The 18,553-nt window shown below is 41.8% G+C and overlaps 1 protein-coding gene across 3 annotated transcripts in view; it reads right to left on the bottom strand.

Annotated features, from left to right (window-relative positions):
* Positions 1 to 18,553, bottom strand: part of cracr2b (calcium release activated channel regulator 2B) — a 173,274-nt gene that overhangs the window by 1,332 nt on the left and 153,389 nt on the right. For all 3 annotated transcript variants that reach the window (XM_063062163.1, XM_063062165.1, XM_063062164.1), the window contains 5 exons: positions 13,099 to 13,234; positions 7,184 to 7,265; positions 6,604 to 6,718; positions 3,872 to 3,979; positions 307 to 383 (listed from right to left, as the gene is read on the bottom strand). In XM_063062163.1, coding sequence (XP_062918233.1) covers positions 307 to 383; positions 3,872 to 3,979; positions 6,604 to 6,718; positions 7,184 to 7,265; positions 13,099 to 13,234 — 518 coding nt within the window. The remainder of the gene's footprint in view (positions 1 to 306; positions 384 to 3,871; positions 3,980 to 6,603; positions 6,719 to 7,183; positions 7,266 to 13,098; positions 13,235 to 18,553) is intronic.

Raw genomic sequence — 18,553 nt, 5'->3', positions numbered from 1 at the left:
GAGCACAGCATTGTCAGAGGTTTCATCTTTGAGATGAGATGTTACATCCCAGCTATGCCTGCCCTCTCAGGAGCTTGCAAATAATTGAACAGCAATCTTGATATTTCACATTTTTCAATAATTTGAAAAGGTCATGAAATGCTGGACATATTTGACATATTGATCCAACACCTAGAGGGCATGATATGCTTAATAATCTTCATTCGTCCTTTATCAATGGCAAAGCTGATAAAAACAGACAGATTTGAGGCAGTTTTATTGTTTCAGGCAAACTTATTTCTGATCTGAATATAAACCCCAATTTACCTTGCCACTTGCAATAGTGGTTCCATTATGTTGTATCCTGATCTGGCACTGCATTCATAGAAAACTGTGTTGTACTCCTAAAATAAAAATACAATTTCACCAATCAGTATTTTACAGATATTGCACGTATCTTCAAGTCACCCAGGGATATATTTTACACCAGTAAGTTCTACAATAGCACATTACCAGTCAAACATCAAGTGGCATTACATTTAAAAAAGGGGTTAAGGTAGTCATAGCTGCGGGGTGGGTGTAGTGGGGATAAGCTCCCACTAATATTAAATGTTCCCAAAGGCTTGTGTCTCAAATAGCCTGGCCTTAACGAGTGGCTTAGCTACTAAACCTTGCGGAACAACTTCTACTGAAAAGAGAAAGGGCTTAGGCGAGTTACTGGCACCTTAAAACCAATCAGTCCGGGCAGGTGGGGCTCGTCAGCCACGGTTCACAGTTCATCTAAGAGAAGGAAACTCTGATCTCAAACCTCCACTGTTATATCCATTCATGGGAAAGGCTTCAGGAATAAACCCCAAGGTAAAATCTGGAGCTGGAACCCCTAAGGCAGTCCTGCAACACCGCTGGCACCAGACTGCATCAGCTTCTGCCATTCCTTTTGGATTCATGAGCTACATTTGAGATGGGGAGCCTGCTGCATTGGCAACAACTTACTCTCCATATCGTACTGGGTTGCAAATTGATTGACAGTGCTACATCAACAATGTAGTCAACTAGGATGCTACATCCATGGTCGACACTGAGCAATGGAGGGCCTATACGTAAAAGGGGAATATCCACAATCACTTGCCCTAGCTTGAGCAATAAATGCAGCCTTAGCCTCATTACCCACTTCTAAAAATCATTTTTAAAAATACTGATGATGTGGTTTGAAATATGTACTGTGTACGGTCATTCTAATCGTTAACATATAACAGGAAAAACAGCAGATCCAATACTGATCCCTGTGGAACACTACTAGTCACCAGCAGCCAACCAGAAAAGGCCTCTCTTTCTTCCCACTGTTTGCCTCCTGCCAGTCGGTCAATCTTCTGTCCATGCTAGTATCTTTCATGCAATACTTTGGGCCCTTATCTTGCGTAGCAACCTCACATGGAGCACCTTGTCAAATGCCTTCTGAAAATCCAAGTAAACAGCATACACCGACTCTCCTTAGTCTATCCTACCTGCTATTTCCTCAAAGAATTCTAACGTATTTGCCAGCCGAAACTTCCCCGAAGGAAACCATGACCTTCACCTGTTTTATCACGTGCCTCCAAGTAACCTGAAACCTCATCCTTAGTAATGGACTCAAACATCTTACTAAGGACTGAATCAGGTTAACTGGCCTATAATTCCCTATCCTTTTCCCTCCTTCCCTTCTTAGAGAGTGTAGTGACATTTGCAATTTTCCAGTCCTCCAGAAAAAAGTTCACTACTAATGCTTCCACAATCTCTCAGCTACCCCTTTTAGAACCTTGTAGTGTAGTCCATCTGGTCCAGATGACATATCCACCTTCAGACCTTTCAGCATTCCAAGCTCCTTCTCCTTAGTATTAGCAACTGCACTCACTTCTGCCCCTGTACAAATTGCACGACACATGTCAGTGATAATAAACCTGATTCTTAAATTTCTAACATACTAGAGAAGAAGATGGCGGCGCGACACAGCTTGCAGCGGCCACTCCAGTGAATGATATCTGTTATCTGTCAAGTAGGGTGCCGTGCACAATCCTGATTTGATGGAGACAGACATGATAGCACGGAGGAACATCTGGTGAAACTTCTGAAATGTCTGTTTCGCTGCTGCTGTTACTGCGTGATCCAGAATCTCCAGAGGGGAAGGCCCCAAGTCCTCGGCTTTGCTTGTTCAGCGGTCGGAGCGGGGTCGAAGCGCTCAGCAGAGATGGTGCTCGATGCTCGGTGTTGGAGGGCTGGTCAGAGGCTCAAAGCTTTCGGACGGACTCAGAGTCGGCTGCCGACGGACTCAGGGTCGACTGCGGTCGGGTGCTTCCAATGCATCGGCAAGTTTGTGGCGCTTGGAGGTTCATGGCAGGGAGAGTTTCTCCCTTCTACCATCTGCATGAGATGATGGGGGTATCGGGACTTGAGACTTTTTTTACCGTGCCCATGGTCTGCTCTTTATCATATTACGGTATTGCTTTGCTATGTTATAATTATGTGGTTTTGTAAGTTTTAGTCTTGGTTTGTCCTGTGTTTCTGTGATATCTTTCTGGAGGAACATTGTATCACTTCTTAATGCATGCATTTCTAAATGACAATAAACGAGGACTGAGTGTCCTCATAATCTAATCTAATCTAATACTGCTGGTGTCTTCCACGGTGAAGTCTAATGTAAAATACTTATTGAGTTCAATCTGAATATCTAACTGGATATAGTACTAGTTTCTTAAAGATTAGCTTTATTTGTCATATGTACATGGAAGCATATATTAAAAGGTGTCATTTGTGTCAACGAACAACACAGTCAGAGGATCTGTTGGGGGTAGCTGACAAGTGTCACCATGCTTCTGGCACCAATAGTTTGTGACTATTTTAATACTACATAGTCATACAAGCACTGTACAATGATTGAACTGATATGGCACATTCAGTGCATTTCTGTTAGTAGAGCCATACACATATTTGTATCTATTTTCCATCTGAGATTACCATGCTCTATATTGAACGCAGTGGTAACCTTGCCACTCCCAGAGAAAGTTAGTTCATGTCTGGTTGTCAGTTTACATACTCTACAGTCAATTCATTAGCAACATATACAAAAGCCATTAGAATGAATGATTCACTATCAAACAAAGTGCAAGCAGTCAATGAATGCCCTTGATAAATTTGCTTAGTAGTTAAGAAATAGTAGTGTCCACAAAACACAAGGAAAATCGCTCTTCTGGGTTCCCATGATGTCTCTCACCTTTACTTTAAATGATTTTCAACTTGGGGCATTCTGTGAACACATCAGGCAGACTTAGCAACCTGACTGAAGATTTCTCACAGACAATAAATTAGGAAATATAAGGTAGGAATTGCCATCAGTTTTTTTGCAGAATATTAAATGAAGATTGGTACATAGGATTTAATGGTTAAAAAGCTGCGAACAAAGCTTGAAAAAGAAAAATGAAAATATTTTTTAAATCCAGAGATATATTTCCATAGAAGTTTTTTTTAGTTGTAATTACAACAGATTGTGCTACTGAAACCCCATTCACACCTTAGTCATTATTTTTAAATTTTAAGCCTGCTTTATGCACAAAATAGTGAGTTACAACTTTACATCAACTCACAGATTTTGCATTGCTTCGATTTGAAAAAACTACGGCACATCATTGAGATGAGTGGACTACTACTAACACCAGCTTTTCATTCCAATGTGCCAGAAATTGGTTTCTGTTTTATACATTAAGGTTGAACATAGGCACACTTAGTATCATTACAAATGAAAATTCAGCTTCTATTCTTGGCATTCATCTTTGCAAATTGCTGCTCTACATTTTTTATTACTCCATAAATCAAAGTAGAAAATATAGTCAAAAATATTAATGGACTTAAAATCACTCACCTTTGCTAGCCGTTCACCTTCTGCTTTTGACACCCTTTGTGTTCCAGAGTTCAGAACATCTATTTTGTTGGCAAGTAGACAAATAACTGCTCTTTCATCAATTCCTTCCTGTTTTATCAGAATAGTAACAAGCTTTATTTTGTAAGGAAGCAAAATAATATGATCTCTTTTATTTCCACTGCTCAAACCTAGATGTACGGTCAATTGAATAGAGGGAAAAAATGGATTTTCAAACCACAGTAGCTGTATTAACAATTATGTCAGGGTACTACAATGCAGCCATTTACTTGAGCTTCTGTTTCAAAAATTTCCATGCATCAAATGAACCTTTAGAGGAACTTCATCTAATTGTTTGGTAGTGGTAGTGATGAGAAGAACAAAATATACATGTGAGCATTTAGTTGATGTGCTATTTAATTCGAATTATTCCATCTGAACATTATAAGCCTATTTAGGTTACTACTTATCCTTTCAACTCTAAGATCAGCGCTAATGTGTTATATCCCAAATGAGGTTAAGCAGAGTTAGGCAGAGTCACTCTCAATAATTTCTCCTTTGGCTCCTCTCAAATCCTTCAAACAAAAGGTGTAGCCATGGGCACTCGCATGGGTCCCAGCTATGCCTGCCTTTTTGTCGGCTACATGGAACAGTCCATGTTCCAGGCCTACAGAGGCGTCCGTTCCCCACTTTCCCCAACTTCCACCCTGCCCTCAAATTTACCTGGTCATCCTCCGTCCTCTTTACTGATCTCACTGTCTCTCTCTCTGGAGACAGCTTATCTACTGATGTCTATTATAAACCCACGGACTCTCACAGCTACCTGGACTATACTTCTTCCCACCCTGTTGCTTGTAAAAATGCCATCCCCTCTCTCAATTCCTCCATCTCTGCTGCATCTGCTCTTGGGATGAGGCTTTTCATTTTAGAACGAAGGAGATGTCCTCCGCAAAGAAATGGTCTTTTCTTCCTACACCATCGATGTTTCCCTCAACCGCATCTATTCTATTTAACGCACCTCTGCTCTTACTTCATCCTCTTGCCACCCTACCAAGGAAAGGGTTCCTCTTGTTCTCACCTAACACCCTACCAGCCTCCATGTCAAGTACATAATTCTCCAGAACTTCCGCCATCCCAAACAGGAACCCACCACCAAACACATCTTTCCCTCCCACCTCAACCCCCCTCCCTTTCAGCTTTCTGCAGGGATCACTCCCTATGCAACTCCCTTGTCCATTCATCCCACCCCACTAATCTCCCTCCTAGCACTTATCCTTGAAAGCAGAACAAATGCTACACCTGCTCCTACATTTCCTCCCTCACTACCATTCGGGGCCCCAAACAGTCCTTCCAGGTGAGGCAACATTTCACCTGTAAGTCTGCTGAGATCATATGATATCCTGTGCGCATAGTGTGGCCTCCTGTGTATTGCTGAGACCCGAAGTAGATTGGAAGACCATTTCGCCGAGCACCTATGCTCCATCCACCAAAACAAGCCAGATCTCCCAGTGGATACCCATTCTAATTCCACTTCCCATTCTCATTCCGATATGTCAATCCATGGCATCCTCTACTGTCGCAATGAGGCTACACTCAGGTTGGAGGTACAACACCTTGTATTCGGTCTGGGTAGCTTCCAACCTGATAGCATGAGCATTGATTTCTCAAACTTCTGGTAATGCCCCTCCACCCGTGTCCTCTCCTTCACTATTCCCCATCCCCTTTTCCCTCTCTCACCATATCTCCTTGCCTGTCCATCAGCTCCCCCTGGTGCTCCTACCCCCTTTTCTTTTATCCATGGCCTTTTGTCCTCTCCTATCAGATTCCTCCTTCTCCAGCCCTGCATCTCTTTCACCAATCAACCTCCCAGCTCTTTACTTCATCCCTCCACCTCCCGGTTTCAGCTACCACCTTGTACTTCTCTCTCCCCTCCCCCACCTTGTAAATCTACTCCTCATCTTTTTTTCTACAGTCCTGCCAAAGGGTCTAGGCCTGAAACTTTGACTGTGCTCTTTTCATAGATGGTGCCTGGCCTGCTGAGTTCTTCCAGCATTTTGTGTGTGTTCCCTCGATTTCCAGCATCTGCAGACTTTACCTTGTTTGCAGAGTGTACCCATTTGTTTTGTTGTTGATCCACAATGAACTTCAGCATAATTGCCTATTTGGTTCACTAACCCTTTTTAAAGAAAATGCCTCTACCATCATTGCTCCATATGGCCTTTCTGTAACTTCAGTGTGGGTGAATCATAGTTGTGTACTGAAAGATTAAACAGGCCAATACTCTTCACTCTAAAAAAATTAACTGGAGGGTAATCTGACAGCTTTAAGATGATGGAAGACTCGATGGATAAATGTGGAGGAGAGGCTTCCATTTGTTGACAAGACCAAAATAAGGGGTCATAAATACAAGGCAAGCTGGCTAGGAGTGTAGTGCCATCAGTACCAGATTATGAGGTGAGCGATCCCAGGTTCAAATCCAGCTGACTTATTGCACGCTTTCCATCTGTACTGGGTTGATTGTCAAGCTAGCAACTCAGCTTCATAAAAAACAGACAAAAATGCTAAGGAAGTGTCAAAGTTGACACCTGATGCACCGTAAGGTGTGCAGAGGAATAACAATACAAGACAGTTACTAATAAATTATGGGGGGTATTTGGGAAAAATTTGCGAGAATATGGAACTTGCTTTCAAAGGGAGTATTTGAGTCAAACTTGGCGCCCTCAACAGTCTCCTACCTGGACATCGGCCATCCAGTTCCTGACAGCTGTGAAGGACGCCTCAGACGTAACATCATACATCACCACCACACCATCTGCTTTGCGGAAATACTGCTTGGAAATGCTACGAAATCTTTAAAATGAGTACAAGGAGACAATTGAACAAAAATCAACCATATTGTTTTCTCAACAAAAAGTGCAGTCAAGTGTATGGTTTCTTTGTTAGCACACTAAGTTTCTTACTAACTAATTCTAGATAGTTTGAACAAGAGCACCACAATTGGTTAGGAATCCCTGGAACTCTTACTCAATCAGAGGAAGTGCTTAAGTAGAGATACATAATTATTTGAAAGATCAGGGAATTGGCGGTTATGGGAACAAGCATAGAAGAGGAAGTGAGACCCACAAAGGATAACTTTGGACTGCTCCCTTTCCCTTTCTATAGAATTTGTCTCCTACAACTCCTAACAATAGAGACATAGATTTAACTTCAATTAAAAATGAGTCATGTTCAGTTTTAGGGCTGATTGTGATGAAATATATGTTCATTATTAATAAAATGCTACTTGAGCGGATGGGTAGATTTGTGGCCAATTACCGTTCCTGGCCTGCAGTATCCCACAGTTGGAGAGCTACTCGTGTATTATCCAAAACCAAACTCTTCACTTGGAAGTCAATGCCTAAGGACAGACAGAAAAGAAATTGATAAGTGAACAGAAACAGCAGTTCCCAGCCCAACATTTTTATTTCAGTTTTCTAGCATTTGCATTATCTTTCTCACCATGCATCGAGTCAATATGGTGACTCTTATTTCTCCCTGTATTAAATTTTATTTACCAGGTTCTTTAGAGACAACAATAGATAATAATGTAACTTACACCAGTACACACAGTTTTATTCCACACGAGAGAAGCTGTCCATCTTTCTGTTGTGTATTTAACATTTCAGTAATGTTTGAGTAATATTGTATATATATTGGTTGATTAAGCATTTTTGTTCATTTGATTCATTCATTGTGTGTTATCTGTATGAATATGTGAATTGCGTAAACCATCATGTGATATGTGCATACTTGGCTTAAAGTAAAACACAAAGTTAGAATAATATTTTGGACTCCAGTGTCTTCCTTTGAATTAGTTTAAGGTTTTGAAGTTACAAAATGTAACATTGGTGTCAAGGGATTTTTAAAGCAAACCCGAGACAGCTACCGATTTGTTGAAGTGCAGCGAAACATTTGAGCTAAAACAAAATGAAACAAGGAATGGAGAGTAAAAATCTCAGTCTAGCACATACAGAGACTGTCAATTTTTTTAAAAAGACAGTTATCCGAAAAATGCACGGGTTCATAAACAGTGATAATAAATCATAAAAAAGCAGAAATGGCAGGATACATCAGAAAGATTAATGACTTTTATTTCAGAGGTAAATGAACAGTATTTGAAGCAAATGAAATAGCCAATGTAAAACAAGTGCCAATTTTGCTGAGAGTATTGGGTTCAAAGGCATACAGTTTGTTTTGATGTTTGACTGCTCAAAACATACCAGCAGAAATTAGCTTTGCTGATATTGTCAAAGTAATGCAGGAACATTTAGAACTGAAGCTTCTGTTGATTGCAGAATGCTTTAGGTTTCATAAGTAGAATCAAAAAAGAAGGAGAGTCCATTTCAGCATACATGGCTGAATTGAAGAGATTGCCTGAGCATTGTCAGTCCAAAGATGGACTTAATGATGCATTGAGAGATTGTTTAATTTGTAGAATCTTAAAAGAAACCATTTAAAAGGCTACTAACTGAAGCACAACTTATATTTAAAAGAGCAATTGAAATTGCTGTTTCAATGGAAACCACAGACAGGGACACCATTGAGTTGCAGTCAGGAATGAAAGTGAGCATGAAAAAAATGCAACATCTAAACAGAAACTGACCTGGCTGAATAAATTGTGTAAAGACAGACTTTCCAGAAAATGCAACAAAGCAGGATATATACAAAGAGCATGTCGGGCAGACAAAAATAAATGGTCTGCACGGAGGAAGGAAAAGATAAAAGTCAACTTGCAGTTTCAAAAAGAGCACTAATCTGCATCGTACACAAAATGCTGCAGGAACAGGCCGTATCTATGGAAAAGTGTGTAGTCGACATTTTGGGCCGAGACCCTTCATCAGAACTAACCGGCATGCTGTTAATGAAAAATCTAATAATGATGAGAGTGACTCAGGACTGTGTAACCTTAAGATTTACAGTGTGAATCAGCATTTCAAAGATACCAAACTGAAGCCTACAGATATCCAACCTTGATCCTATGCTGGAGGAAATATAACTCCTGTGGGAAAGACATTCATAACTGTGAAACACAACAACCAACATGCTACGGTGAGCTTGTATGTGGTAAAAACAGTAAGACCAGCATTGTGGGGGTGTGATTGGCTGAAACAACTTGATAGGAGATGCATCCACCATTTGCATGCCAGATCCCCTGCAATGAAGCCAACTGCAAGTGAATTAAGAAAGGTACAAGATGATGCCACAGTTGTCTGTATGCTGAACCCCATGAACCATTCCCGTGCAGGTGTTGATGCCAGCCTCTGTGTCTCTGGTTGGAAAGTATATAGGACCAAGGAAGGACCATGCAGCTCAAAGGAAACGTGAAAGTGACAAAAGCAGTGGTCTGACTACAACAGTTTTTGAAGGCAACAAAAGCTTTAGATATGTTAATTGGCAGTTACTTGCAGAATGTGGCTTGGTTTTAGGCTGGGAGAGAGCTCAAGGAGCTTCTGGAAAGTTGCAAGTGTTCAGCTTTTGTGAGTGTAAAGAACTAGAATCTACTCTGCATGCATTAAAGTTATTGTATGATCTTCAAATAGGAGACAAAAAGCTGCTTGTAAATGTAGATGCAAGGACTAAAGCCCAGCTGGATGAATGGAAGGCCAAAAACGAAGGAGTCAATGGAGATGTGAAAACACAGGATTCGTCAGATAATGTTGTGGACAAGGAAACTAAGAGGAGAGATCATATCATAAATGAATTGTGGTGGTGGTATCCGTTAGTCTCGCGAGACCATGGATCTGCACCTGGAAAGTCTTGCTTCAGTCTGTGTTAGAGCAACGTCTGTTGTGGCTGTAGAGTCCCACATGGGAGTGATAGTCTCGGGAAGGATTAATAAGAGTATACTCCATTGAATGAAATGGGCCTACCCAAGATCAGGATGCACAAACTAGAAGAAGAAAGGTGGCTACAGCTGTCAGGGCTGCTTCCTGCAATCTCAGAGTTGACTCCTGCAGCCAGCTGAACCTAAGATTGTTTGACAGCCATGGCTGTCACCTGCCAAACAGAGTGATTCCCCCTTACCAGGAAAGACATTATCCCACAAGAGTAACAAATCCTCCACAGCAGTTAAATTTTAGGCCTGAATGGGACAATTTGAAAATTACTATGCTGTGGATGTCTGTATACAGTAGTTGTACGTATTATATAGTATACTGTACAAATAGTTGAGATGTATTCTAGAATCAGGTGGAGCTTCGGAGACAATGGCACCTAATGGTGACTCCTTTGCTTGCGTCTTTGGAAACAGCTCTATTTCCATCTTTGATATCTCTATTCTTCCCTTCAGCGTTCTTTTGAAGACCCTTACCTGGAGTTACACACTGACATCGGTTCTTTACGGGAATGGGACCTGCTCTCGGGGTCTCATGACTGGCTGGTATTCGATATACCAAGGACTCGGCCTAGAAGATTAGCTCACCTTCGGAGTTTTGGGATTTCGCTGCTCTGGAGACAAATGGACCCGAGGTCGGTGCCTCTGCAGGAATTCGGTGTGTTGTGGGAGAAAGATCTCTGGCTGTGTGCCCAGAGACCTGAGTTCTTTGGGCACAGAACTCGGAAAAAACGACACAACGACTTTTAACATTATAAATCAGTGGTTTGTTTGTTATTTCTCCCCTCTCGCCGTGAAACGCAGACAACTTTTTTATAGTCATTGTCATACTTTATTAATCCCGGGGGAAATTGGTTTTCCTTACAGTTGCTCCATAAATAATAAATAGTAATAGAAACATAAATAGTTAAATAGTAATATGTAAATTATGCCAGTAAATTATGAAATAAGCCCAGGACCAGCCTATTGGCTCAGGATGTCTGCCCCTCCAAGGGAGGAGTTGTAAAGTTTGATGGCCGCAGGCAGGAATGACTTTCTATGACGCTCAGTGCTGCATCTCGGTGGAATGAGTCTCTGGCTGAATGTATTCCTGTGCCCACTCAGTACATTATGTAGTGGATGGGAGACATTGACCAAGATGGCATGCAACTTAGACAGCATCCTCTTTTCAGACACCACCGTGAGAGAGTCCAGTTCCATCCCCACAACATCACTGGCCTTATGAATGAGTTTGTTGATTCTGTTGGTGTCTGCCACCCTCAGCCTGCTGCCCCAGCACACAACAGCAAACATGATAGCACTGGCCACCACAGACTCGTAGAACATCCTCAGCATCGTCGGGCAGATGTTAAAGGACCTCAGTCTCTTCAGGAAATAGAGATGGCTCTGACCCTTCTTGTAGACAGCCTGAGTGTTCTTTGACCAGTCCAGTTTATTGTCAATTTGTATCCCCAGGTATTTGTAATCCTCCACCATGTCCACATTGATCCCCCTGGATGGAAACAGGGGTCACTGGTACCTTAGGTCTCCTCAGGTCTACCACCAGCTCCTTAGTCTTTTTCACATTAAGCTGCAGATAATTCTGCTCACACCATGTGACAAAGTTTTCTACCGTAGCCCTGTACTCAGCCTCATCTACCTTGCTGATGCATCCAACTATGGCAGAGTCATCCGAAAACTTCTGAAGATGACAAGACTCTGTGCAGTAGTTGAAGTCCGAGGTGTAAATGGTGAAGAGAAAGAGAGACAAGACATTTCCCTTATTAGGGAGCAAGAGAGAGCCTGTGGTATGTCAAATTACCAGGTGAACGAGTAGTCTTTGGGGTACTGCAAGTCTGTGTCTTTATTGATTCTTTGCTGAACGCTTGAGTGTTCGGTGGAGGGAGGTGCTGATTCTTTCTTTGCTGGTTGGGGGGGGTCATTACTTTGCTGCTACTTATGCGTGGTTGGGGGAGCTGGGGGGGATTTGGGGTTCTAACATTTAACTGTCATTCATTCTTTGGGGCACTCTGTTTTCGTGGATGGTTGTGAAGAAAGAGAATTCGGGATGTATATTGTATACATCTCTCTGACATTAAATGTACCTTTGAAACCTTTGAGACTGAGTTGGAGTTTATAGCTGAGCAAGGAGTGTTGTGTATTTAATATATCAGTAATATTTGATTAACCTTGTATATATATTGGTTAATTATGCATTCTTGTTCGTTTAGATAATTTTTTGCAGATTATATGTTATGAATACATGAATTGCATACGTCATCACATTACCACATGATAAGTGTGCACCTCACTTCAAGTAAAACACGAAGTTGGGTGCACATTTTGAACTCGCAAGTCTCACAAAACATAACACTTTCAACCAGAATCCTCCAGGTGGAGATGTGGGTGATAACGTTAGGTTAAGATCACCTCAGTAATTCCAATGTCAAAGCATCTTGTACAACATGCTGGTCAGGTTTTACAGCATCCAATAAATAAGCACGTACAGTAAATGGAGTCCTGGATTTTAAATACATCTGTTGTTCTGGGGAATCCAAGTTATGAAGTGACTTGATTATATTAAGGGAGGGAACGTCGACTCAGACCATGAGAGGCCTGTGTTGGGCATTTTCATGCCTTACAAGGTGCAGATTGGAAGTCTGCGTGGGGCACCATTCCTCGCATAGACTAGAGCAATGTGTGATTAAGTGCCTTGCTCAAGGGCACAAACACGCTGCCACAGCTGAGGCTTGAACTAGCGACCTTGAGGTAACTAGCCTTAACCACTTGGCCATGTTCCCAACACGTTATACTAAAGTCTTTATAAATTGTTTGGAATTGCTGGCTTTCTGCTGAATCGCAGAATACCAGCACATTCAGAAAAGTGTCAAAGGCATAGCATAAAGTTTCCAGCTAAATTTCCAGGAAATATATTGCATTACTTCCTACTTCCAATTGATTCACCTCCACATATCTACTACTGGTTATCCAATATGCCTATATTCCGAGCAATTAGATTCCTAGCAATTCAGACAGCAGTCAGATAATCCCTAAACATCTAGCAATCTTGAATCATATTCAATATTTTTAGAACAGGTAAACGAGAGAACTCAAATAATTTTTTTTACCGCCCCCTATTATTTTTCTCCCAACTTGCTCTCAGCAGTAATCTGGCAATTAGTTATTAATTCCTGGTGATTTCACATCAATCCAAGAGTGAATACAATAGGAATGAAGACAATGCCCCCTCCATGCTGTTTACACCAAGTTCCACTACACATGTCTGTGTGCAAGTTTGTAAAGAAACTCAGCTTGTTTTATTATGTATACAGAAGATTATGTCATTTATTATTAGTGCAGTTCAAAATTTCATAGTTACCAATTGTTGCATTAGTTTCAGTGAGAAATCGGTCATAGCAGTATCGATGAATGAACGAGCTCTTCCCAACACCAGAGTTCCCGATAAACACCACTTTAAACATTCTATCAGGGGACGATCTCATTGGCTCAGACTCCTAGATAAAAGGATGAAAGGAGGATCAGTTTACTTCCTTCCTAGACCAATGAGAATCAGTCCCAAGTGATCTACACTTTTTCATGGACCCACATTTCTGATCTGTAGTAACATTTAAGTTTCACTGTTTTGGTCAGCATTTATTATTGAAATCGATTTTAGAAATGCAGTGCCAGTCTTGTCCAACAGGATGTGCTATTGGTGAGTAGAAATGTCATAATTTACAACACCAACTGATGGTGAAGGAAATATATTGAGCTTTTATGAAGTGAACGCAAGATACACAATCAAATATATCAAAATACTTTGCGATAGTCATTATTGCAATGCAATTGTTCTAAATGCTGTTATCAAATACCTAAGTAAAATGAAAAATATCCACATTAAAATATTCTGTGTCAAATTAATATGCTTACCAAGTACTCTGAACTGGCAACTGAAGCTGCTCAGAATGGCTGGAAGACCAAGATTTTACCTGTAGATGTGGGATGCAGGGGATTCGTTGCTACATCTACGACCAGTCTATTGAAGAAGATGGGGGTGAGGGGTCACTCCCTCCAACAAGCAATCAAGTCCTTGTCAAATACAGCAGAAGAAAGCAGCAACTGGATTTGGATTAAAAGGAAAGACAACAAATGGGCTGCAAGATGAAGACAGGGGGGTATGGGACTGAGGGGGGTGTATCTGGGATACCAGGTAGCACCGTTGAGCTCTCTGGAGGCGTTGTGGGCTTAATCAACAAAACGTCAAAGAAGGAGGGTGCCCACCTGATGACCCCAATGACGTACCTACCCTCCCTCCTTGTCACCACTCCAAGCCCACTGCCAACATCGAGCATGCCGACTTACCATAGGGATTGAAACATCAAGTCCAAGTAGCTTTACTACTTATGTGAAATTTTTCACGTTAGAAATGGTCAAAATCCTGTTGGGTTAATGCTTTTATAGGAAGGAAAAGAAAAATCAAATATCTAAGAAATCAAACAACAAAAAGCAATTGCTAAACTACATAAAAAATCTTGATTTCCCAAGCCGCAATGAACAATTGGTTTTATCCCCAGAATACATAATGGGCTTTTATATAGGAAGCTCTTGTCAGGCAGTTAGACAAAGCCACAAGGGTATCGGGGATGTCTTAACAAAAGAATGATGCTGTGGATCTTAACAACCAACCAGAGTTCCTACTGAGCAGCACAGGCCCTGAACCAAGAGGTGGCAGCTAGAATGTTTAACATATGTGAAATTAAGCACAGAAAGTGAAACAGGACAAGATTATGATTAGATAAAAGCAATATAAAGAAGGCAAAAAGAAAACAAAAAGAAAAATATCTTTTGTAAATCTCCAAAATAAATTAAATTTTACACTTAATAAATTTAATGTTCTGAGCCTGAGAATTGTTTCATTGTAGTTAACGAACACCATATCCTTCGAGTACTTGCATGTGAAGAGGGAAAAACCATACATTTTTCTAATGCCCCTAACGTGCATAGAACTAAATGAGGACAGTAATATATATTTTTATCTTGACCAGATGTTGTTATTGCGCAGCATCCCAATTAGAAAACACTTGGGAATGGTGAACTCCACCATAATGGAGCTGGAATCAGATGCGCTGTTTTGCTGCAACACCTCACTGTCACATTCCACATTGGAAAGAAGGGTTGAGATGAGGTGGAATAAAAGGAGAGAAGATGAACCGGGAGGAGTGGAAGAGAGAAAGAAGGTGAATGCTTAGTGGAGCAAAGTGCAGAAAGAAGAGAGATGTGTGGGGAGTAAAGATAAATGGAGAGATGTGGAGTGAAGTCAAATGCAAGGAAATTAATGGAGGAAGTGATAAGAGGAATGAATATTTAAGGAGAAATGGAGAAATTAGTCATAGAACATAGAATAGTACAGCACAGTACATGCCCTTCAGCCGACAATGTTGTGCCGACCCTCAAACCCTGCCTCCCATATAAGCCCCCAACTTAAATTCCTCCATATACCTGTCTAGTAGTCTCTTAAACTTCACTAGTGTATCTGCCTCCACCACTGACTCAGGCAGTGTATTCTACGCACCAACCACTCTCTGAGTAAAAAACCTTCCTCTAAAATCCCCCTTGAACTTCCCACCCCTTACCTTAAAGCCACGTCCTCTTGTATTGAGCAGTGGTGCCCTGGGGAAGAGGCGCTGGCTATCCACTCTATCTATTCCTTTTATTATCTTGTACACCTCTATCATGTCTCCTCTCATCCTCCTTCTCTCCAAAGAGTAAAGCCCTAGCTCCCTTAATCTCTGATCATAATGCATACTCTCTAAACCAGGCAGCATCCTGGTAAACTTCCTCTGTACCCATTCCTATGCTTCCACATCCTTCCTATAGTGAGGCGACCAGAACTGGACACAGTACTCCAAGTGTGGCCTAACCAGAGTTTTATAGAGCTGCATCACTACATTGCGACTCTTAAACTCTATCCCTCGACTTATGAAAGCTAACACCCCATAAGCTTTCTTAACTATCCTATCCACCTGTGAGGCAACTTTCAGGGATCTGTGGACATGTACCCCGAGATCCCTCTGCTCCTCCACACTACCAAGTATCCTGCCATTTTCTCAGCCCACTTCTGCATCCTATCAATGTCTCTCTGCAATCTTTGACAAATCCTCTACACTATCTACAATACCACCAACCTTTGTGTCGTCTGCAAACTTGCCAACCCATCCTTCTACCCCCATATCCAGGCCGTTAATAAAAATCACGAAAAGTAGAGGTCCCAGAACAGACCCTTGTGGGACACCACTAGTCACAATCCTCCAGTCTGAATGTACTCCCTCCACCACGACCCTCTGCCTTCTGCAGGCAAGCCAATTCTGAATCCACCTGGCCAAACTTCCCCGGATCCCATGCCTTCTGACTTTCTGAATAAGCCTACCGTGTGGAACCTTGTCAAATGCCTTACTAAAATCCATATAGATCACATCCACTGCACTACCTTCATCTATTTGCCTGGTCACCTCCTCAAAGAACTCTATCAGGCCTGTTAGACATGATCTGCCCTGCACAAAGCCATGCTGACTGTCCCTGAACAGACCATGATTCTCTAAATGCCTATAGATCCTATCTCTAAAAATCTTTTCCAACAGCTTTCCCACCACAGACATAAGGCTCACCTGTCTATAATTACCCAGACTATCCCCACTACCTTTTTTGGATAAGGGGACAACATTGGCCTCCCTCCAATCCTCCAGTACCATTCCCGTGGACAACGAGGACATAAAGATCCTAGCCAGAGGCTCAGCAATCTCTTCCCTCGCCTCGTGGAGCAGCCTAGGGAATATTCCATCAGGCCCCAGGGACTTATCTGTCCTAATGTATTTTAACAACTCCAACACCTCCTCTCCCTTAATATCAACATACTCCAGAACATCAACCTCACTCATATTGTCCTCACCCTCATCAGGTTCCCTCTCATTGGTTAATACCAAAGAGAAGTATTCATTGAGGACCTCGCTCACTTCCCCAGCCTCCAGACACATCTTCCCACCTTTATCTCTAATCGGTCCCACCTTCACTCCTGTCATCCTTTTTTTCTTCACATAATTGAAGAATGCCTTGGGGTTTTCCTTTATCCTACTCACCAAGGCCTTCTCATGCCCCCTTCTTGCTCTTCTCAGCCCCTTCTTAAGCTTCTTTCTTGCTTCCCTATATTCCTCAATAGACCCAACTGATCCCTGCTTCCTAAACCTCATGTATGCTGCTTTCTTCCACTTGACTAGATTTTCCACCTCACTTGTCACCCATGGTTCCTTCACCCTACCATTCTTTATCTTCCTCACTGGGACAAATTTATCCCTAACATCCTGCCAGAGATCTCGAAACATCGACCACATGTCCATAGTACATTTCCCTGCAAAAACATCATCCCAATTCACACCCGCAAGTTCTAGCCTTATAGCCTCATAATTTGCCCTTCCCTAATTAAAATTTTCCTGTCCTCTCTGATTCTATCCTTTTCCATGATAATGCTAAAGGCCAGGGAGCGGTGCTCACTGTCCCCCATATGCTCACCCACTGAGAGATCTGTGACCTGACCCGGTTCATTACCTAGTACTAGATCTAGTATGGCATTCTCCCTAGTTGGACTGTCCACATACTGTGACAGGAATCTGTCCTGGACACACTTAAGAAATTCTGCCCCATCTAAACCCTTGGTCAAGAGTTGAAATGAATGGAGATGAGAGTTAATAAAAAGGAGTGAGAAATTAGATGCATCCTTGAATGAAGGCATAGAAATTAAGAGAGAAGGACAGGAAAAGATGCTGGCTTTGAATTTAGTTGATGGAAAATAGAATTACGGGCATTCCTGTGTGTCCCATTTCCTTGAGCTGTCACTGATGTCCAAAAAGCACACCCACAATGATGTTCAAATACAAACATAGGAGCAACAATAGATGATTGAGCAAGTTTTTGACCCAAGGATGAAGGAATGACATTGAATGACTCATGGAGAAATTTATCTTGCATTTTGGTGTGATAATAGGTGTAAATTTCAGGAATTCCCATTACAATGCTGCAGGGCAATTTGCAATCATTAAAGAATGCAGCTGACAACAGGAGCAAATATTTCCATGTTCAATGGAGTGAACAGCTTTCACGTGGAGCTTTTCTCATGCAGCAAATAAAGAGAATTCTATTACATTCCAGATGTACTTTTGAGATGAGTCAACTACTCTCTGACTTGCTCCGATAAACATTGTAATTATGTTGCTGATCCACTTAAATTTCTCGCCAGTGGCAATTCCAAGGATGTAACTGGATGTGTTGACAGTAGCAAGATTATTGAAGGACAAGTGGTTAGGAAGACCATTGTGAAGGCTAACATTATTCAGTATATGTGATACAACAAATAACTGCCACTTATCTGCCCACTGCTGAATGTACTCCAGCCACTGTTGCACATGAGCACCAATTATTTCATTATCAGGAATGTTATGAATGGAAATGCACTCAGTACTGAATATTCCCACTTCGAGGGCTCAGCAGTTGAAGCACTGACTTGGTAAACTCCAGGTCTGAAGCCCTTGGGCTGAAAGGATTGGCCTCCAACAAACACAACTACCTTCCACTGTACTGGGTGCAACGCAAAAGAGTGGTGAAATCTCTACCTCCATCTAAAGAGCGGTGAAATCCCTAATTCCATCTGCAGAGCATCAAGAAAGCTCACCTCTGTCCCAGGATACTGACGGACTTTTACCACTGTACCATTGAGAGCATACTCACCAACTGCATCTCAGTGTGGTATGGCAATTGTCCTGTATCGGACCGCAAAGCACTCCAGC

The sequence above is a fragment of the Mobula hypostoma genome, chromosome 11 (genome assembly GCF_963921235.1).
Source record: "Mobula hypostoma chromosome 11, sMobHyp1.1, whole genome shotgun sequence".
In the NCBI taxonomy this organism is placed as follows: Eukaryota; Metazoa; Chordata; class Chondrichthyes; order Myliobatiformes; family Myliobatidae; genus Mobula; species Mobula hypostoma.
The sequence above is the reverse complement of the archived record's forward strand: the minus strand, read 5'-3'. Positions and strand labels throughout refer to the sequence as shown.